This window comes from Leptonychotes weddellii, chromosome 9 (assembly GCF_054177405.1).
Source record: "Leptonychotes weddellii isolate Sample4059 chromosome 9, ASM5417740v2, whole genome shotgun sequence".
NCBI classification, from domain to species: Eukaryota; Metazoa; Chordata; class Mammalia; order Carnivora; family Phocidae; genus Leptonychotes; species Leptonychotes weddellii.
This window is the reverse complement of record NC_138377.1, coordinates 37707832-37730691: the sequence shown is the minus strand read 5'-3', so window position 1 is coordinate 37730691 and position 22860 is coordinate 37707832. Positions and strand designations below refer to the sequence as shown.

General features: G+C 43.4%; 1 protein-coding gene and 1 pseudogene across 1 annotated transcript in view; one reads left to right on the top strand and one right to left on the bottom strand.

The window, feature by feature from the left end:
* SLC35F4 (solute carrier family 35 member F4) overlaps positions 1–17307 on the bottom strand; it is a 46530-nt gene extending 29223 nt beyond the window's left edge. Inside the window, exons 1-2 of the mRNA XM_081830459.1 lie at positions 16754–17307; positions 15818–15934 (exon numbers count right to left, since the gene is read on the bottom strand). Of these exons, the coding sequence (XP_081686585.1) occupies positions 15818–15842 (25 nt within the window). The 5' untranslated portion in view covers positions 15843–15934; positions 16754–17307. The remainder of the gene's footprint in view (positions 1–15817; positions 15935–16753) is intronic.
* Positions 17308–17349: 42 nt separating this feature from the next.
* Positions 17350–18120, top strand: LOC102742864 (keratin, type II cytoskeletal 8 pseudogene; annotated as a pseudogene).
* Positions 18121–22860: the final 4740 nt, after the last annotated feature.

Below are 22860 nucleotides of genomic sequence, written 5' to 3'. Positions count from 1 at the left end.
GGTAGCTCTATTTTTAACTTCTTGAGGAACCTCCATACTGTTTTCCAGAGTGGCTGCACCAGCTTGCATTCCCACCAACAGTGTAAGAGGGTTCCCCTTTTTCCACAGCCTCGCCAACATTTGTTGTTTCCCGTCGTATTAATTTTAGCCATTCTAACTGGTGGTATCTCATTGTGGTTTTGATTTGGATTTCCCTGATGACAAGTGATGTAGAGCATTTTTTCATGTGTCTGTTGGCCATTTGTATGTCTTCTTTGGAGAAGTGTCTGTTCATGTCTTCTGCCCATTTCTTGACCAGATTATTTGCTTTTGGGTGTTGAGTTTGATAAGTTATTTATAGATCTTGGATACCAGCCCTTTATCTGATATGTCATTTGCAAATATCTTCTCCCATTTCATAGGTTGCCTTTTAGTTTTGTTGACTGTTTCCTTTGCCATGCAGAAGCTTTTTATCTTGATGAAGTCCTAATAGTTCATTTTTGCTTTTGTTTCCCTTGCCTTTAGAGACGTGTCTTGCAAGACGTTGCTGCGGTCGAAGAGGTTGCTGCCTGTGTTCTCCTTTAGGATTTTGATGGATTCCCGTCTCACATTGAGGTCTTTCATCCATTTTGAGTTTATCTTTGTGTATGGTGTAAGTTTGGTCCAGTTTCATTCTTCTGCATGTGGCTGTCCAATTTTCCTAGCACCATTTATTGAAGAGACTGTCTTTTTTCCACTGGATATTCTTTCCTGCTTTGTCGAAGATTAGTTGATCATAATGTTGAAGGTCCATTTCTGGGGTCTCTATTCTGTTCCATTGATCTATGTATCTGTTTTTGTGCCAATACCATGCTGTCTTGATGATTATAGCTTTGTAATACAGCTTGAAGTGAGGCACTGTGATGCCCCCAGCTTTGGTTTTCTTTTTTCAACATTCCCCTGGCTATTTGGGGTCTTTTCTGGTTCCATACAAATTTTAGGATTGCTTGTTCCAGCTCTGTGAAAAATGTTGATGGTATTTTGATAGGGATTCCTTTGAATGTGTAGATTTCTTTTATCTTTCAACTTATTTTCTGTAAGTGATTTCCAATGGGATAATGGAGCACACGCAGGGGGCTTGGGCTCAGAGCCTCAGCTCAGGCATGGTCTTGCCTCCTGTTGCCTCCCCACCTCTTGGGGTGGGTTTTCAGCCACCACTCCCATGTCTTTGCTTAGCAATCCTACAGGGACCTGAGTACTGGTGTGGGGAGTGTTGGGATCTCAGGGTCAGACCACCAGTGTGTGTGGGGGCCTGCACTCACCCAACAAGTATCCCTGTGTCCAAGGGAACAGATGTTAAGTAGGAAATAAAAAATGGAGAAAGAGAAAGAGAGAGAACATAAGAAAGGAAAAAGCCATTTTCAGCTTTTTGGAAAAGGGGCTCTACATTTTCACTTTGCCCTGGGACCTCTAATTAAACAGCTAGCCTTGCTCCAAGCTGAACAGTCCATTCCAACTAGGCTGGTTCTGGCTGTGTTCTGACACCATCCTCTCACTACTGACAAGCTTTAAGCCTTTAACTGGGTTGTTCCTCTACCTGGAACACTCTGAATCTACCCAAATCTTTACATACTACGATCAAATCCTGATTGGTTCATGCAGTCTTTGCTGTTAAATCACATGCATCTATACTTTCTTTGAACTTTTACTGTCTGAGCTCATTTGACAGTAGTCTTTTTTTTTTTCTAAGATTTTATTTATTTATTTGAGAGAGAATGAGATAGAGAGAGAGAGCATGAGACGGGGGTGGGTCAGAGGGCGAAGCAGGCTCCCCGCTGAGCAGGGAGCCCGATGCGGGACTCGATCCCGGGACTCCAGGATCATGACCTGAGCCGAAGGCAGTGGCTTAACCAACTGAGCCACCCAGGTGCCCCCATTTGACAGTAGTCTTGCACTAGCTGCCCCAGTGCTTAACTTTCTCCCGTGTGAATGTTTTCACCCTCTCCATCTGCAGATGCTGCCTGATGCTGGAGACTGCATTCTCTCTCTCTTTCTCTCAGTAAACTTTTAATTTTGAAATAATTTTACATTTACAGAAAAATTGAAAAGACAGTTCAGAAAGTTCCCATATGCTCTTTACCCAGTTTCCTTTAATGGTAACATCTTACATCACTCTCCCCGATACGCATTTGTCAAAATTAAGAGATTAACATTGGCGATTACTATTAACCACGCTCCAAACCTCGTTTGGATTTCCCTAGCTTTGTTACTAATGGCCTTTTCCTGTTCCAGGACCTCACCCAGGACACCACATAGTATTCAGTCATTGTGTCTCCTTGGCTGCCTATGTTTGTTCACAGGGTACATTTATTTTTCCTTGAAAGTTTTGAGTTTCTCTATTTCCATGGCTCCAAGGGGAAGAACAGAGGCTATCATCCTCTCTGGTCATGGAGGCTATGTCTTGGTGTGATGCTTCTGAGATGGTAGAAACCATCAAATGAAGAGCAAACTCTTGAAACAGCAATGGCATCTTGGCTTTAGTTTGGCTTTGAATAATCATGTCACATACTGTGTGAGTCATCACTTGAAGCAATCAAATCAGAACCTTGAGAAGCAGGGCTATCCAGAAAAAGAAAGCTTGAGTTCCTGGACCATGGTCTCCAACAAGAACCTAGCAGAACAGCAGAGTAACTTGGCTGTGAGTGTTAGTTCTGCAGTCCGGGCCTCCTCATCTATGACAAAGTATATCTTGTTTTCTGTTCTTCCCTTTTCTTTTTTTCTCAGTATTGGGAAAAACAAGTAGAGATATATAAAAATGGAGTTAGCTGTACCATCTATTATTAAGTGTCTTAAGTTGGTCTAATTAAGATGTATTATTTAATCTTGGATTCAAAAGAATAAAAAATGTACAGTTACTCAAATAAGCAACAGAAGAATTACACACTGATTATTATGCTTAAATTAATGCTATGTTAATACTGTTATTATAAAAGTGTCAAAAATACATAAGGTTCTTATTTTACATATCCAAGATATTTCCTATGCCTTTCACAACTATGGTTCTAATGGAATATTTTGAATTCAATGAGAAAAGTCTGTCTAAAATTCAGTGAACTCTCATTTATTTATGCTCTTCAAGAGGGGCTGATGTTCAGATACTCCAAGAGTCATTTTTAATTTATCTTTCAAGTATTTTTCATAATTTATTTTACATGAATTGTGCCTTCTCGTGTTTTCTTATGTGAATATCATGTTTCATTTTGTGATCATTCAGCAATGATCATTATAGGTGGATAAGAGGTGGAATTATAGGTGGAAAGGAAATTCCAAAATAGGTTGGGAAGTTAGTTGAGCAAGGATTGAGATAAAACATCGGCCATAGTTAAAAAGCTGGTAAATCATGTGCAGCTGGGAGTGTTGGATTTGTAAGCCAAACTAGTGATTTCTCTTGCTTCCTCATTTTCACTGAAGTGTTGTTACATTCTGGCTTCTGTACCTCCTGGTCTGTATGCAATAAGGCTCAGCACCCTTTCCTGCTGCCAGTTGCCTCACACCGGTTGATTTATGGAAGAGATCCGAGGGCAGCTGAGCCACTGGAGCCACTGGAGCCACTGGAGACATTGAAATCATTGTCCTAAAAAGGCAAACTTTAAACTTCAGAGCCAAGCCCAGAGGCAATGTTCAGGGCTTGGGCCATGAAACAGTCATCTCCAATCCTGGAAAACAAAAACACTGCCCCATGCTACATGGTCGTGTACCCTTCAATTACTATAAAGCCACCTCTGACAAAAATAATATTCAGAACGTCACCTGGGATGCAGTCAAGGATCATAAATAAATGCCTATTTTCAATTTTCTATGCCACAGTGAGTGCCTGGGCATTGCAAATTCAGTTAGTGAACAGTGTTCAGACTTTAATAGGTATTGAGAGTAAAGTGTATTATAAGTGATAGGTGGGAAGTCTCTCATTAGTCACACCAGACGGTCCCCCCACACCCCCCGTAAAGACACCTGCTCACCTGAGCCATAGCAGCAGGGCCATCTTGTGCCATTTTTCATATTTGTCCAGGCACAAGAATATAATTTCTTCATTTGCACTGGTTAGGCTCTGCAGTTCCCCAGATTGATGTAACTCAACAAGTAGTTATTAAACACCTATTCTAGGGCAGGTATTGTGTCCGGAACAGGCGTTAGACAAATGAAGAATACACGGTCCGCGCCTGCACGGAGCTCTCAACATAGTATTGGAGTCAGACTTGTAACCAATTAAGCATAACTTAATGTGAATTGGAGGGCAAGAAGAAAGGGAGTGATTCATTCTGCCAGGAGCAGGGAAGTCTCTATGAGTGGCTACATCAAAGTTGGCTTTGGAGGATGAGCAGGACTTTGCCAGGCAGAGTTCTACACTGAGGAATAAGCAATAGAGTCTGAGGCAACCACAGAAGCAAATACTCAGAGGGGTAAAGAGTGTGCTATGAGACAATGATAAGATGAGCAACTCTAAGATGCTGAATTCTGAGTACAAACAAGCCTTGAAAATCCTTTGAGGAGTGCTGCTCAGATTAAATGGTCCACAGAACATGCTCAGTACATGCAGACTATTATAACAAAAAATAAACAGGTAAACAAAAATGACTATTAGTACTTTATCAGTTAGAATATCTGACTTCATATAATAGAAATCCAAACTTGACCTGGTTTAAGCAAAAATGTAGAGTTTTTAGGAGCTTATCAACCAAGGGACAGGACAGCCAAGAATGTCCCTAAACCTCAGGAACACCTGGGCCTGGGGCTTGGTGCAGGCGAACAGCCCCCCATCTCTCACTGCAGGTACTGGCGCATGTCTTCTCACTTGGCTGCCATCTGCTTTTCTCTGCAGAACATTGGGTTGTTTGAAGCTCCCAGGTTTCCAGTCTTACAGCTAGAAATCCAGTTTCCCAGAGTCAAAAATCTTGAGGAAGGATCTTGTTGTGTCTTATACTGACACCTGGTCCAACTTCTGTGGCCAGAGAACACTGTGACAAAACCGGGAAAGGGCGGGTGGGGGTGGGCAGACAGGGCCTTGGGCATCCCCTTAGCAACGTCAAAGCAAAAAGTAAAAAAGTAAAGCAACTGCCTACCCAGAGTGTAAGGTGTAGGGTTCTCAGAAAACAACCTGAAAAGCCAAGCAATAAAGAGTAACTAGGAAAAGCTCTTTGTAAAGTAGGTGAGAAGCAAAGTGTCAGGTGAGGTTCTGTGTGAGCAAGTGCAAGATGACTCGGAAGATAATAGACCAGACTCTCAGATATCATTCTAAGAAGAGCCCTGCCATTGACTCTTCTCTCTCATGAACACAAAAGGTCAATGACACATTTGGTTCTACTAAGCATTATCCTGAACAGTGAGCTGGAGATCTTATCCTCACTCGCCCCAAGCTATGGTGCATACTTACCTGAAACACCACAGGTAGCCCTGGTGCCCAAACCTAAAGGCAGAGATAATGAAAATAACAGAAGGCAATTACACAGTCCAGGGGATGGGGGGTGGGGGGCTGGGAAGGAAAGTGGGGTTGGAGAGGTAGGAGCTGTGTGACCAGAGGCAGCATAGTATCCTGGAAAGTCTTCCGTGAAAAGCAAGATACCAACTGGGAAATCACTGGACCTCTCTGTCTGTATTCTTTATACTCTGAAATTTAATGATTGAACAAAATGGTTTCCTAAATCCCTACCGCTTTCTCTCCATTGATTTAAGGATTTTTAAATTTTTTTATTTAAATTCAATTTAATTAACATATACTGTATTATTAGTTTCAGAGGCAGAATTCAGTGAGTCATCAGTTGCTTACAATACCCAGTGCTCATTACTTCAAGTGCCCCCCTTAATGCCCATCACCCAATTACCACACCCACCTCCCTCCAGCAACCCTCAATTTGTTTCCTACAGTTGAGAGTCTCTTATGGTTTGCCTCCCTCTCTATTTTCATCTTATTTTATTTTTCCTTCCCCCCCATGTTCATCTGTTTTGTTTCTTAAATTCCACATATGAGTGAAATCATATTGTATTTGTCTTTCTCTGACTTGTTTTGCTTAGCATAATACCCTCGTTGCAAATGGCAAGATTTCATTCTTGTTGATGGCCGAGTAATATTTCATTGTGTGTATACATATATACATACCACATCTTTTTCAAACAAGCAAATCATGTTTAACCATAAAACAAACTTTGTCTATTTTCAACTAATTTTTTATAGTCATTTATATTAGTCAAGGTTCCAGAAGCAAGAGAGAGCAAAGTCAAATTCGGATACTTTATTTAAAAGGTGGTCAAGGTACAGGGCTATTGGGCCACATGGTTCCCTAAGCCTGCCACTGCAGCATCACCTGAGAGCTTGTTAGAATGCAAGTTCTCAGCAGCCACCTCAGACCTATTAAAGTAGAAACTGCAGTGGGGGTAACCTATGGTTTAAGGAGCCCTCCAGGTGATTCCAATGCAAGTGAAAAATTTGAGAACCACTATGTGTGACACCACAGGAGGGAGGGTAATATCCAGGTGTAGCAACAGTTCTTACTACACTTAGGCCTGAAGGGACAAGGAGAGAGAGTGATTAGAAAAATCTGGAAGGAGGGGCTTGCCTGATATGAGTTATGACTTTTCATTAAGGTAGGCACTCAGCTAGGGCTTCCTGAAAATACTCCTTTCCTTTGATATCTCCTAGGGACTCCCCATTGATCAGTAAGCCAAAGTCAGAGGGCGAGAGAGCCTGTTTTCTGCAGTCCTTATAGTTCAACCACCACAGAGAAGGGCAAGTAGAGAGAGATTATGGGGCAGGTAGAAAGAGAATTTGGAAGGGCAGAGGCATCTGATCTACCATGTTTTTACAATAATAATATTATAATCACAAAATCAGGGGCTAGGCCACATGATCTTCTAGCTTTAAGCTTCTTTGATTGAGGATTCTTCTTTGATGACTCTTCCAACCAATCTCTTGAAAATCATACTTTAAGCATAAAACTAACTTTGACTATTTTCAAATAATGTTTTATAAGTGTGTTTCTTTTAAATATCTGTGATCTTTTCTGTGAAGATGTTACAATCACTGAAGAAACATCGAAGACAGAAATGTAATCTTGAATTTTGACATGGAGTTGGTTGGAAGCCACGATTATTACTTTGACATTTTGTCTTATAAAAAGAGATAAGGTATTAGCAATTCAACAAAAGATTATGTGAAAAGCTATATTTCAGCTTATTTTTAAATTCATATTTCATCATATTACAATGACAGCAAATATTCCTTGTAATGAGGGAATATTTCCTGTCGTATTGGTTGGGTTTTCATTTAAGTCCATATGGAATTTGCAAAAAAAGCTACTTATTAGGTAAACACTTAGTCCTAGAATTATTGAAAGGGGTCAGTGCGGTGGATGTTTTCACAAGCAATATACCAACTTTCTGTTTCAATCTGTACCACCTTATTCTTTAAAGCCCAAACCCTCCCAGCACAGCAGTGCCTTATTTATCACATACTATTCACTCTCTGTAGCTCTGAACACTTTTTTAAAAAAGATTTTATTTATTTGTGAGAGACAGAGAGAGTTCAAGCAGGGGGAGGGGCAAAGGGAGAGGGTGAAGGAGAAGTAGACTCCCCACTGAGCAGGGAGCCCGATGTGGGACTCGATCCCAGGACCCTGAGATCATGACCTGAGCGGAAGGCAGACACTTAACCGAATGAGCCCCTCAGGCACCCCTGAACACTCTTGATTCATTTCCTAGAGAAATATCTTTTAAAATAAACTGGCTGTTGATTATATTATTATCCACATTTTTTGTATCAAAAAAATTTTTAAGACTTGCTAATTATCTTATTGCAAATGATAATAAAAAGTCCATTAACTAAAAGTTAGATTTTCAAGATGAAAATCTGAAATATTCGGGTACCTACACATGTGTACTAAAATGACCTTTTTAAAAATCTTTTAAAGCCTAATTCATTGTTATTCACCTAAAACCTGTAATTGGAAGAAAGGACTAAAAATTGTTCTATTTCTGTTATACACATCTTGTCCCTAAAACAGTATTAATTTATTCTATCTGGAATGTGATTTATTTATTTATTTTTTAAAGATTTTATCTATTTATTTGACAGAGAGAGAGAGAGAGACAGCTAGAGAGGGAACACAAGCAGGGGGAGTGGGAGAGGGAGAAGCAGTCTCCTGGCTGAGCAGGGAGCCCGATGCGAGGCTCCATCCCAGGACCCTGGGACCATGACCCGAGCCAAAGGCAGAGGCCCAACGACTGAGCCACCCAGGCGCCCCGTGGAATGTGATTTATTTTCTCTACCAATAACTACCTTTAAAACTAAAAAGTATAGGGGCGCCTGGGTGGCTCAGTTGGTTAAGTGACTGCCTTCGGCTCAGGTCATGGTCCTGGAGTCCCGGAATCTAGTCCCACTTCGGGCTCCCTGCTCAGCAGGGAGTCTGCTTCTCCCTCTGACCCTCCTCCCTCTCCTGCTCTCTGTCTCTCATTCTCTCTCTCTCAAATAAATAAATAAAATCTTAAAAAAAAAAAAAACTAAAAAGTATGTTGCTGCTCCCTATTTTTACAATGTAAAAATAAAATGTCTAGCACTTATTTAACACTTACCATGTGCCAAGAGCTTTACATATATGATCTCCTGACAACACAATACTGTGGGGTGGATTTTACTATTCCCATTTTATAGATGAGGAAAGTGGATCTTCAACAGCCCAAATAAGTATTTTCTAAAGTCAAGGCAGGTCCATTTCCAAAGCCCATATTCTTTCCAGTATAATTTGTTGCCCTTCCCATTTCAGCCAATCAGCATTGTTGAGCTCTTCCTGTATGAAGGGGAAATGGTTGTGTGGTACAGAAAATAAGGACAATTATTGTTCAGAGAGCGGCGAGATTAATTTCAGCCTGGACAATTACAGAATACTTAGCAGAGGATGATGGATTCCAGCAGATGCTAGCACAGGGCAGGGTTTGGATAGAAAGAGAGCCTAGAACAGCTTCCAACAAAGGAAAGTGGGGATTTTGCCCTTTTAGTTGCTGGGAGCAAAAGAGGTATTTTGAAGAGGGCTGATGAGTTGGAAGCAGAGTCTCTTGAAGGCAAAATTGGCAGGAGAAGGCAGGATGCACAGAACAGATAGAACCTGGAAGGAAGACATCTATTTGGAAGCAAAACATGCTCCTTAAAGAGAGACGGGACTTCCCCTGTAGAGACGTGTATGGCAGTGGGATCCTTTTTTCCCTGCTAAGATCCAAGCATTCACATGGTAAAAGTCAAAAGAACACCAATAATAACAGTATCTTGTGCTTATAAACTCGTCATACTTATTCTTCCTGGTCATGATCTAACCCTTTTGTGATGCAACCAGAGCACCCTTTACCCCAGGGCCTATGTATGCCAGAGGGACTTCATTCTTACTTGGGCAACCCATATATTTGTCAAGTGCATGTTCTGGATTTATACTCTAAAGAAGAGGTTGGCAGGGCTCCTGAGTAGCTCAGTCGGTTAAGCATCAAACTCTTGATTTCAACTCAGGTCATGATCTCAGGGTCATGAGATCCAGCTCAGTGTCAGGCTCTGCGCTGGGCATAGAGACTGCTTAAGATTCTCTCTCTCTCTGCTCCACACCCTCCCCCCCGCCGGGCCCCCACCTCTCTTACATTTCTTCTGGCTTCCTTCTCCCAAACAAAATATCATCCTTAAGAGCTGCTTGTTTAGATCATTTCTGGACCTACATCTCCATCCAGTACCAAGCATTTATTGCCTCAGTGCTGCTCAAAGATGTCACCCCTCCCTCAACTATGGCTCCAACCACGCCCATGTTTCATTAAGCCTACAGTTATCCTACTTCCAGCTACCTCTTATCTTGCCCATCCTCAGTCTCTGACTACGCAGCCTGTGATTCCTTACACCTTCATCATCTGGAGAGTTAGATTATAGGTTAACCTTGATGATTTTTGCTGAACACTCATAGATCTGGAATGGATTTTTAAGTATTCCCAAGGTACCTAAGAGAGAATTTTAAATCTATTTGGCTGATCCTAGATATGAATCAGCAGAAAACTATAAAATTGCCTTTAACATTCTTTTTCTTTGGTGATAGCCTCGGTCTTAAATAATTTCCCAGATGATAGAAAGTGTCTTTCATTGCAAAAGAACAAATAACAATTTTTTAAAAAATCTCTAATCCCCATTAACAATTCCCTGAATGTTTTTTAATGTGAATACCTTGGGCCTCTGTCCTACTTTTAACTGCCCAGCACTCAACTCCCTTCGCATTTAAGGGGACCCTCCCCCTGCCAATTACATAAGCCTTGTTGGGAAAGTGCCCCATATCCCACAGTGGAAGCCAAACGAGACTCTTTAAGAGGTCTACGCCTCTCCCTGCCCGCAACAATAGGGGGCAGGCATGACTGGATTTCATCCCATCAGACCCTCCTATCCAGAACTTTAAATTTCCAAAAACCAGGATGGTTCAAGTTCCACGAGCAACAGTGGCAGCCCGGGTGGTAGATAGTGATGGCAAGAGCAGTATCCTGGGGGCCTGTCCCAGCTGCTCAACTGTGAGGCCCCTCAGTTCCTGCACATTTTCCAGGGTTCTGTGAGTCTCTCCACCCCAGTCCACCCAGTAAATTTCCCTTTTGCTAACCAGCCATAACAACTTCAGAGGCTCCAAGTTGAGAGCCCCATCAGAGATGGACTCTCTGGGGCCTTCAGGCGTACCCAACCCCACAGTATCCTCCTCTCCTGTCCTTTCCCTCTTCTCTCCGATGTCCTCACCCACTACTTCCCGTGTATTGCCTTCTTCTCTGAGTGACATTTTCTGTTCTCAGGGAGGGGTCTATGGAGAGATTTAGGAAGATTTAGGAAGATTTTCTGGAATTCTTGCCAGCTGCCCTATGAGAACCCAATGGCAGACATTCTTAAGGGGGTGTAGCTGGCCATTACCTTTGCTGAACACCTGGAAGCAAGTATTCCCCCCCCGCAGAAGGGGGCTGGCTGATTCCTAGGTGAAAGTGGAATGGGAGGACTTCAGTGATGCACCAACCCCACTGCTCTCCCGTGTCGCTCTAGGCACTGATGCCAACAGCAGGTGGAGATTCACTGGCCATACAGTAAAATGACCTGTCCTGATGGCTCTGAGATACTCACCTTAACCCAGGAAAAACCAAAAGAAATTTAGGATCAACTTTAGAACATTTCCCAAAGAGATCAGCTCAATAAATTGAAGCAAGATAGATAAGAAAATGCTGTGCCATATGAAGAAAATAAAAGTAAAAGTGTTACCCTGGTCTAGTATAAATCTATAGCTTGGCTACTCCTGGAGTATTAAGTGCAGTTCTGGAAATTGTACCTTTGAATATACACCCCTGTGTCTCAGTTGGTAAGATACTGGCATTAAGACTACACAACTATTGTGCTTTTTATAATACCGTATACACTATTCTTAAAACACATATAAATAATGTAATGGTATTAATCATACTTTACATGAATTGATTAATTTTACATTAATCATATTGTAGATGCAGTGGGAGTGTTTATGCTTGAAGTAATAACTTCTTGTTAAAATAAGTAACTGATTCTAATTTGTTTTCTAATCTTGGATTTTCATATGTTCAGCTTATTTCCTTGAATGATCCTGTTTGCTTTTCATTAAGCCTTCACATTGACTGTCTTCTAGTTGAGCCTTTGTCTCTTCTGCTCCTAAAGTCTTGATTTCTTTGTGATTTGAACTGAAGTATTTACCCACATGCAGGTGCACATGAAGGGGACTAAGATCCCTGTGTACCTTGCAGCATCACTACCACCCTCCAGCGATGTCATTATTGCCCTGAAAATCTTGGAAAATACACCCTGCTGACTGTAGAAACCCTTTACTTACAAATTCCTTCCTGGTAGGCTCTCCTGGAATACATTTTCTTCCAAATGGCCCTGGTGAATTTCTCGATTGATGGAGTAGATAAAACATTCACAAGACAGCCTCATAATTCATTGTAGTCAAAAACCAATTCAGGATAACCCAAAAGACCTGTGGCTATTGGCCAGATTGTGTGATAACACGTTAATTAAGAAGTTACTGATGCCGGGATGCCTGGGTGGCTCAGGAGGTTAAGTGCCTGCCTTCGGCTCAGGTCATGATCCCAGGGTCCTGGGATCGAGTCCCATGTCAGGCTCCTTGCTCAGCGGGGAGCCTGCTTCTCCCTCTGCCTGCTGCTCCCCCTGCTTGTGCTCTCGCCCCCTCTCTCTCTGACAAATAAAATCTTAAAAAAAAAGAAGTTACTGAAGCCTACTATGTGTCTGGCCCTCTGCTTAGTGTGAGGAAGTCAAGAAGGCATGATACCTGCCCTCATTTTCTTATGGTCTAAAAGGGGAAAAGCCAATCACACAGGAATTTCCATAAACAGCACTAAAGGCTGAATGGGTGGACAAGCCACCTTTTAATCGGGCAGCCAACTGACTGCTCAGCTCTTTGCAACTGCCAATGGTCCACCAGTATCTTCTCATTTGGGAATTAGCTTTTAAACCATAAGCTTATGCAAGAGTTCACAAAATATTTATGCCTTACGCATGAGCAAAAAAAAATAAATGGGTAGAAGGGCATGCCAGGGTACCGCTAATGTTGTTGGCATCTACATCTGTCACCAGGGAGGAGCGCAAGGCCGGAACTGGCAGAGGCAGCTGCTTGGGCAGCCCACTGTGATTCAGGCCACATCTAAAGACAACTATTCACAAGTTTCTGTCTTGAGTGATATGGGGAAAGCTACATGATCAGCATCCGGTCATTTTCACAATTGTTGTGGGTGTCTACACTTAGCAGGGAAGTGGACTGACATGGCCCTTGAATCTAAACCCGCAAGGTTTAGGCCAAGGTCCATATTCATACAAGCCTTTTCCCCACTCACCTAGATTCTACCGTCCCTTCAATGTCCTGCTCAAGGCCTCACACCAGCTGTCTGGGTCCGATGTCCACTTCCAAGGGCACTCACTGCCACTGAATGGCTTAAGCAGGGAAATGGAATGACTAGATTTGGGTTTTTAGAAGAGTGCCCTGCAATGTGGAGAATGGCTTGAGAGGGAATAAAATCAGAGATAGAATGACTTGTTAGGAAACCACTGGAGTGGTCTGGGGGAGAGATACTAGTGGTCTTGCAGAGATGGTAGCAGTGAGGTCAAAGAGGGGTTGAGTTGAGAGCCATTGCAGAGGTAGAACTGACATAATTTGGTAAATATTAGATGTGGTTGTAGAAATGAGGGTGAAGGAGTAGTCAAGAGTAAGTGTCAGTTTCTGCCCAGGACAACTGAACTGATAAGGCACCATTCTTAGACATGTTGAGTTTAAGATACATGAAAGTCATCCAAGAGAGATGGACGGTGGGCGGTTGGACACACAGGTCCAAAGTCCAGAAGACAGGTTTGGGATGGAGATGCAGATTGGAGAGTCATCAGTATATGGACAAGTCATCGAAGCTAGAGGAGAGGTTATGGGTTGAATATGTCCCACCCTTTCTCAACACATGTTGAAGTCCTAATCCCCAATATATCAGAATGAGACCTTATTTGGAGATAGGATCTTTACAGTGGTAATCAAATTAACATGAGGTCTTTAGGGTGGGCCCTAATCCCATAGGCCTGGTGTCTTATAAAAAGGGGAAATTTGGATACAGACACACAATAGGGTAAACACCAGGTAAGATGAAGGCAGATACTGAAGTGTTGCTTCTATAACTCAAAGAACGCCAAAGGCTGTCAACAGATCACCAGGAGCTAGGTAAGAAGCGTAGAATAGATTCCCTCTCCCTCTCGCCGGAAGGAAGAAACCCTGCTGACACCTCAATCTCAGATTTCTAGCCTCCAGAACTATCAGACAATACATTTCTGTTATAAGCCACCAAATTTGTGGTACTTTGCTACGGCAACCCTAGTAAACTCATACTGGAGGGAATGAGATCATCCAGAGAGAGAATGCTGAGAAATGCAGATAACTAGGGCTGAGACTCAAGAAAACTATTAATTAAAGGGATATGAACCTATTTTTTTTTTAAAAAAAGGCAGCCAAAAAGTGAGGGGAAGAAACAGGGGGATGCAACAATATCGAAGGCAGAGAAAGAGAGTAGGAGAAGAAGGCCATGGCACAGAGTTTGGCTTTGGTCATTGTCAACCGTGGAAAGAATACTGTTGGTGGAGTAGCAGTCGCAAAGGGATCAGCATTTACAGAGAAAGTCATGGAAGGTGAGAAAACACCAGCAGGAAGTGTTGACAGCAACAAATGCAAAGAGAAAGGACATAGTTTTATGCAGATTTTGAAAATACAGAAATCATGTTATTTTAAGGAGTAGACCAATCATCCCAAATCTGTTATGTAGGGGGTGGGGATGGACACTTATGCAGATGAATGGATGCAGGGAGAAGACCAAGTCTCTCTGTCTTGGTGCACGGTACACTTGGGGCAAAGAAACCAGAAAACAGGTGAATTCTATCCCAACATGGAAAGCCCCGATATAGTGACAAATCCTGGGCTTCATGGAAATGAGGAGCTGCAGGATGGAAGAAAGATGGCAGAGCCAGGTCATTCAGTATACTTTATTTTTTTTAAGATTTATTTATTTGAGAGAGAGAGAGAGTGCATGAGGGGGAGGGGCAGAAAGAGGGGGAGAGAGAGAATCTCAAGCAGACTCCTCGCTGAGTGCAGAGTCTGACTCTGGGCTCCTCGTGGGGCTCGATCTCACAACCCTGAGATCAAAACCTGACCCGAAACCAAGAGTCAGAAGCTTAACTGATTGCACCACTCAGGCACCCAAGGACAGTCTTGTTACAAGAAAGATAATCTCTTATTCACAGTGCAAAAGATTCATAAAAATCATGCATGGTGCTGTAATTTAATAGGAGAAGATGTGAAATTTTCTTTAAGCTTCCTGAAATCTTCCTACCCAGAATCCAGGGGATCTGATTTGTCATGTTAATCACCTCCCTGCCCCCAGGGTCATTTCAAATGTTCAGTCGAAATCCTCACTCACTATCAAGGCCATTTCTTGGCCAGAGATGAGGGATAAATATTAAAGTGTTTGCTTTATGGGAGTAAATTATCCCCTGGGAGTACTGTATTCGCCCACGTGAGGCAAATCACAGTAGCTAGGCAAGTGTTGGAATGCGTACTGCACTGATACTGACTGCTGAGCATAATAGATTTAAAAATTCTCTTGCAGAGGTAGCTCTTGCAGTCTGTTAGGCATGCTCTCCTCTTGCAATCCTAAATTAATCTAATGGAGTGGAAGATACTTCAGATGTTCACACTGTCTGGAAGATGACTTGAATTTACTGCAGGAGCCCTGGAATAATTTAAAGGGTCCTGCTGGCATCACCTTCTAAACATTCCTTGAATCTATCTCCTCTTGCCATCCTTATCCCTCCAATCCCCCAGATGATGCCCTCCTCCTCTGGCTTTTTCTTGCATAATTGACTGCCACGAGCTTCCAGCCCCCGGGATTGCACAGGATTGCTGCCACATGAGGATGGAAGTTATCTGCTATCAGAGAGAAAACTCTGGGTTAACCTTGACCCACACACTCTACAGCCCAGAGACTAATTTTCCTGGCTACCATTTATTTTGGCCATTAATTATGGCAATAAGGATGTCACAGGTGACTTATGAAGCAGTTTCAGTAGAGAGGAGGTGAAGGAAGTGGAAGGAAGAGGCACAGAGGCAGAGGTTTGAGAAATTGGAAGGATTTAGCGTCAGGGTCGAGTGAAGTGTTATACAAGATATAGGGGAAAGTTCCAGCTATGATGAAGTAACCTGTACAGGACTAGTGCTCCCTCCCACTGCAAACAAAATAAAACTGGACAAACCATAGAGGCAACTGCTTCCAGGCATTAGCCAACAGGTGGCATGAGACTGCAATCTCTAAGAAAGGTCACAAGGTGAGCCCCTTGATCTCCAGCTTCTGCTCGGAAACAGTTTCCTCCCTGTGGAGCAGAAAGGTGAGTCTGAGCAGGCACCACTGAGGAGAGGAGGCAGAGATCGAAGTTTGGAGCCACTGGAATTCATGGTCCGGTTGGAGAGGATGGACTCGTGACTCCCGACACTGTCACAAGCAAGTACAAGCTCGCCTGTTTCTCTAGTCATGCCATTGACCACTTCTCCCCATCCAACCCCTGGGTCTACATTCTGTGAACTCGTATGTGAGCTTCAGGACTCAGGTCAATGTTGCCTACCCTCAAGGGCATTCCTTGACCACCTGCTTTCCTCTGTGCATGCCCCACTTCCCTAATCATACCATACTGTCCTGTCACTTCAGTATTTTTATTTATACATTTATTTTTATCCCTGGCTTTTAGCTTTTTAATAGTATGGGCTCTATCTTGGTCATTTTTGTGTCCCCAGTCCCGGCACTCAGTAGCTTTTCATGAGCATTTGTGGAGTTGCCTGGCCCTTGAGGAGAAACTAAGTGTAGCACCTAATCACGCTCTTTATGTTCAGTAACTTTCCTGTGTCTATGTTTTATCACTTAACACATGCTCAAGAAACCTATGTTTAAAGACTAAATGAATAAATTGACAAGACTAGAAATGCCCTAATTAAGTTTAAGAACTAATTCTTACTTGTTTTGAGTCTCTTAGTCCTTTAGGAAAGGATGTTAGGCTCACACTCACTATTCAATAAATCCTTGTGAAACTGGTTGATTAGCAGGAAAGTCAGTAAACTCCAGACACATCAAGATTCCCTCACCCCCACCTAGAAGCAGCTTCTCAGCTCCTTTTGGATTCTCTGGTCCAGCTACTCACCTCTGCTCCAGCCTCCATCACGTCCAGCAGAGTGACCCAGAAGTCCTACGAGGTGTCCACCTCTGGCCCCCAGGCCTTCAGCAGCTGCTCATACACATGGGCCTGCTGCCCGCATCCTGCCCCCCCCCAGCCTTTTCCCAGTGGGCCGCCGCAGCAGCTTGCAAGATGGCCTGGACACCCGCATGAGTATGGTCATGGCTACGGTGGGTTTGGGGGTGTCTCGGTGAACCAGAGCCTGCTGAGTCCTCTTAAGCTGGAGGCGAACCCCAACATCCAGACCGAGTGCACCCAGGAGAAGGAGCAGGTCAAGACCCTCCCTCAGCAGCAAGTTTGCCTCCTTTAGCGACAAGGTGTGGAACCTGGAGCAGCAGAATGAGATTCTGGAGACCAGGTAGAGCCTCCCCCAGCAGCAGGAAACAGCTCAGAGCAACAAGGACAACATGCTCCAGAGCTACCTCAACAAGCTTTGTCGGCAGGTGGACACCGTGGTCGAGGAGACTCCGAAGCTGCAGGTGGCACTGGGCAATATGCAGGGGCTGGCGGAGGACTTCAGAATAAATACGAGGAAGAGACCGAAGAGTGTGCAGAGATGGAGAATGCATCTGTCGCCATCAAGAAGGCTGTGGGTGAAGCTCACGCGAACGAGGCAGAGCTGGAGTCGGCCACAGATCTCCGACACCTCCACGGGCCTCTCCATGGACAGCAGCCGCTCCCTGGACCAGAGGGCATCATCGCGAGCTCAAGGTCCGGTACCAGGAGATGGCCAGCCGCAGCCGGGCGGAGACTGAGGGCTGTCCCAGATCAAGTAGTAGGAGCTGCAGAACTCGGCTGGGAAGCACGCCAATGACCTCCGACGCACCAGAGGGAGATTTCTGAGGTGAACCACAACATCAGCCGACTCCCCGCTGAGGTCCAGGCCGTCAAAGGCCAGAGGGCTTGGGTGGAGGCGGCCCTCGCTGATTGCCAGGCAGCACGGGTGGGGGGCAGTAAGGACACAGCAAGTTGAGCAGGACTTGGCGCAGCAGCTGTGCAAGTAGCAGGAGCTCGTGAATGTCAGGCTGGCCCTGGACAGGGCGATCGCCACCTACCCAAGCTGCTGGAGAGCAGGGAGAGCCGGCTGGAGTCTGGGATGCAGAACGTGCATATCCATACCGGGACCACCAGCGCTACTCAGGTGGGCTGAGCTCAGCCCACCGGGTCTCACCAGCCCTGGCCTCCACTCTTTCCAGTCCAGCTTCAGCTCTGGTGGGGGCTCCAGCTCCTTCAGGCATGTCAGCGCCTCCTCCAGTCAGGCCATGGTGGCCAAGAAGATCAAGACCTGCGATGGGAAACTGGCATCCGAGTCCTATGATGTCCTCTCCAAGTGAACAGCCACTGAGGTCCCTCCCAGCCGCCCCCCTCCTGCAGCTGCCCTAGAGCCTTTGAGGAAAGGAGCTGTGCAGGGGAGCGTGGGGAACAGGAGGCCCACGTGAGGCTCAGCCCCAGTCCTCAGCCTACCCTTGGGGGAGTCTACTGCCCTAAGGACCCCATCTTGCCCATGCCCCTAACTAAAGAAACCAATTCAAGTGTCTTTTCCAAAATAAAGCCTCAGCTGGTTCTGAGGGCCCCCTCCCCCCAGCAAAAGGGATTTTCTCATATTTGCATCTTTGAAATGTGAGCAGGAAACGGCAACTGCACTGGCAATTAATTGCTTTTAGATCTCATGAATGCCAGATGCAATTGACTCCAAGGAGCTATCACATCTAAGATCTGGGCAGCAAGGACAGGATGGTCTTTGTGTCTGTGTTTCTATCTCCTGGATGGAGGCCATTAACAGACCCGCTGAGTTGGCCTGATCAACAGGTGCACAGAAAAGAATCAGCTTTCCAGGATTTCTGGCAAATCTTAATGGAGTAATTATAAAATTTATCATGTATGTGGCTCCTTCAGGGGTTTAGATCAAAGTGAAATACATGAGGCTTGAGATCTACAAAGTTTTGTTGAGGGACAAAAAGAGAGTGTCATACACGCCCCAGGGAAGATGACAGGCTGTGCCTCCCCCTGCATCCCCTTCTCTCCTCGCCAATGGGATGCTCACAGTCACAAGCTCTGCGGTCTCTCTGTACTCTCAGAGTCTCAGTTGTTCCAATGACACTTTCTAATCTCCCAGTAACTTGGAATAGCATTCACGAAAAGGCATTTCTATACAGCAACAGTCAGAGGAAACTTTGTCCCATCTGAGATTTAACACGAATTTTTTTTCTGGAAGCTGCTGACAGCGTAGCTTCCAAGGATTTTCTAAGGTCCAGCGTGGCTTCTGACAGAGTCTCCTTAGAGCATAATTTCTGCACTACAGCACAGTTAAAGAGCCCAGACTTGGAAGTCAGATGACCAAGGGTGGAATGTCAGCTCTGCTTCTCACCATGTTGCGCTCTTGAGCAAGCAATCTTTCCTTTCTGAGCCTGCGCGTCTTCATTGGCAAGAAGGAGAGTGGTTATCTACCTAGCAGGGTTGTTGTAAGGATTAGAGAAGATAACGTACTTTGTTGTTATTTTATTTGTAGAACATCATAGCACCCGGAATGGTGACTTTCACCCAGAAGGCTCAAAAACTATTTCCTGATTGAATTTTATTTTAGCGCAAGGCATATACCATCGGCAAAATCTGACTTATAAACGGGAGTTTTTCCCAATTCTAGATGCACTTCCCCATATAAACAAAGTTATAAATTGTTGTTTGACCGCGGATTTGTACTCAAGTCCCATTTAGTACACAGCGTTGCTAAAATACTGTACATTTGCAGTGGGGAAGCACAGTCATTAAGCAAAACAGGACAACATTGACTAAAAACAGTTTTATATTTATCTTGAATGTTTGTGGTTGAGAAAAAGTAGATTTAATTTAAGGAAGAGGAAGAAGTTGTAAATAATTATTGGAGGGGATCCTGAGGGAAACTACTGTGCATTTCCCAAAGACTCTCCGTGTTGATGCCCTGCATCTTTATTCTGTTTAATTTCCCATCAAACCTTAGGACTTCTTCTTTGATACAGGTATCCCATTAGCATCAATTCCTTGCGTATCAATGTAACAAACACTTCTTTTAGCTCACAAATGGTGGGGTTTCAAGAATACAGTTTTATTTCCCCAGAAATAGGAAACTGGAGGGGAAAAACGGATGCATGAGAGAGAAACTGAACAAACAACAGAGCTTAAGAACAAGTTGAAAAAAATGGGAAGTAAACGGAGTTAAAAATAGGTGTGTGTGTGTGTGTGTGTGTGTGTATGTGTGTGACAATTCTACCTCAGGCAATCATCTTAATGAAAAAGTGAGGAAAAACCAGAGGAAAATGACCCAGGTGTTCTCTTTTGGAGGGTGAAAATGGGAGTGGTGGTCAACGTCAGAAAGAAAGTTCCCAGTTATGGCTTCTCTGTGGTATATCAGCCATTCGAGAACTTGGTTTCTGTTCTAAACAAGTGCATAAGAAAAGTTTGTAAGGCAAATTGAAGGGAGGAGGCTGGGTGACCTTGGGAGGTCACTTAACCTTCCCAGATTGGAGTGTTCTCAGTTATAAAATGAGAAAGTGGGACTAGACACTCTGGAAATTTTTAGTGTAAAAAATTTTAAATTTTATGAAAAATTTATGACTTAATACCAACTAGCACTGTTTCCGGTTAGGTACAAGTTAAAATCATAGACTTTGCTTATGCAACCCAATATGGTCCTTCCCCCTCACCTCCTTAAAAAGTTATCTTCCCTAAGCATTACCATGACAACTGAGAAATAACCTGTGTTTCTTCTAAGGAAGGGATTTTCAGACTTACACCTAGACACAGAGCAGGATATTTTTCAGGAAATATCACTGCATTTGGCACTTTCCGTAGAGTAAAAGATCTAAGGAAGAATCCCTGAAAGAATAAAAAACAGAAACTGATTTTCCTTTAAAATATAAAGAAGGCTCATATTTTGCAGTGTTAAATGCTACTTTAAAGAGTGTATTTTCAAGAAAAAAAAATGAATAAGATGTATGACAAATTCATTACACTCATGTTTTATCAAAGGACATGGTTTTAAAATTCCACTGTGTGCACTGTGAAACTGATCATTTTTATAAAACAATGTTATAAGGCTTCCAGAATCTCAGTTATGCATACTGAAGGGATAGGGTTGAATCTGTAGTTTTGCCTGAAAAGAACATTGTACCAGAAATTAGGATCTCCAGGGCTTAGTGGTCAGTTTAACTCCTGACTAAGCATCTGATCCTGGATGTTTCTTTTGTCATTCTGTCTCTTGATTTTCTATATATGAAGCTGGAAAATAACTACCATTCTTTATATCAAACTCATTGCTATTCTCTTATATTTTTATTGTGGTATAGCATAGAATTTACCATTATACCCTTTTTAAGGGTAATGTTTAGTGGCATTAAGTATATTGATATTGTTGCTCACCATCACTACCATCCATTTCCAAATTTTACATCTCCCCAAACTGTAACTCTGTACCTATTCTCTTATTTTATTTTATAGTTTTGAAGATTTTATTTATTTATTTGACAGAGACACAGCGAGAGAGGGAACACAAGCAGGGGGAGTGGGAGAGGGAGAAGCAGGTTCCTCGCTGAGCAGAGAGCCCAATGTGGGGCTCGATCCCAGGACCCCAGGATCATGACCTGAGCTGAAGGCAGATGCCTAACAACTGAGCCACCCAGGCGCCCTCCCCATTCTCTTATTTTAATAATATTTCTCTTAATCCACTCAGAGCACCAACCAATAGAGTTCTTATACCATGTACCCCCTTAGTGTGGCTGTGTGAAAATAATTTTACAGAATTAAGAAGGGAAAATTGAAAACTGCAGATATGCCAGTCTGATGTCAAATCTGCTATGAAGTTTATGTATCAAGTTCTGATGATTAAAAGCCCATTTGGGTTACTCTCAAATGTTTGAACTCAAACATTTGATCACTGATGTATATACTCTCCCTGTGAAAAGCACACCAAGAGGAATCTTGTCCCTTTTGGTGAAAAACACCAAGAATTGCCAGAGAAGACTAACAGAGTTAAGCATTCTGGAAGATCAACCTTCCAAAGAAGTAGACGAATCAGGTGGGCTGGTTGTGTCTGTACAGAAGAGACTCTTGGAGCATCATTGCATCCGGGGATTTTCCGAGCTCCAACGCTCACCTGTCTACTCTCCATTATTTGCTGTTCATTTTGAATCCAGTTCCTTTTACTCACTGCTTTGAACCATCCTTGCTTCCCTGCCTCACCTTGCCCATATGTCCCAGGTCTTCCTACCCCTCATCCACAGCTTCACCCTCATCTTGGATATGGACGAGGTTCCCTTTTGCTTAATCCTATGCCATTGTAGGTCAGCCTCCTCCATTCCCCTCCTGGCCATAGCTGGCTAACTCTTAGCCCTTCTTCTCTCTTCCCTTTACCCTCTCTCTCACTCACAACCAGAGCCACAGCCATTGGAAACGTGGTTTTCTATGTTTCATAAAAACAACATAATATTGAGAAGGGGGGCAAATCAGAGGGGGAGATGAACCATGAGAGACTATGGACTCTGAGAAACAGACAGAGGGTTTTAGAGGGAAGGGGGGTGGAAGGATGGGTTAGCCCGGTGTTGGGTATTAAGGAGGGCACGTATTGCCTGGAGCACTGGGTGTTATACGCAAACAATGAATCATGGATCACTACATCAAAAACTAATGATGTAATGAATGGTGACTAACATAACATAATAAAATAAAATTAAAAACAACAACATAATATTGAATCAGATAATTTGAGCCTCAGCTTTCTGATGCTGATTTATAGGTCAGACTTCCATGCAGAGAAATCCCATATTGAAAATCTGGTTCATAAATGGTGTTGGGAAAACTGGACAGCCATATGCAGAAGAATGAAACTGGACCATTTCCTTACACCACACACAAAAATAGACTCAAAATGGATGAAAGACCTAATTGTGAGACAGGAGTCCATCAAAATCCTAGAGGAGAACACGGGCAGCAACCTCTTTGACCTCAGCCGCAGCAAATTCTTCCTAGAAACATCACCAAAGGCAAGGGAAGCAAGGGCAAAAATGAACTATTGGGACTTCATCAAGATAAAAAGCTTTTGC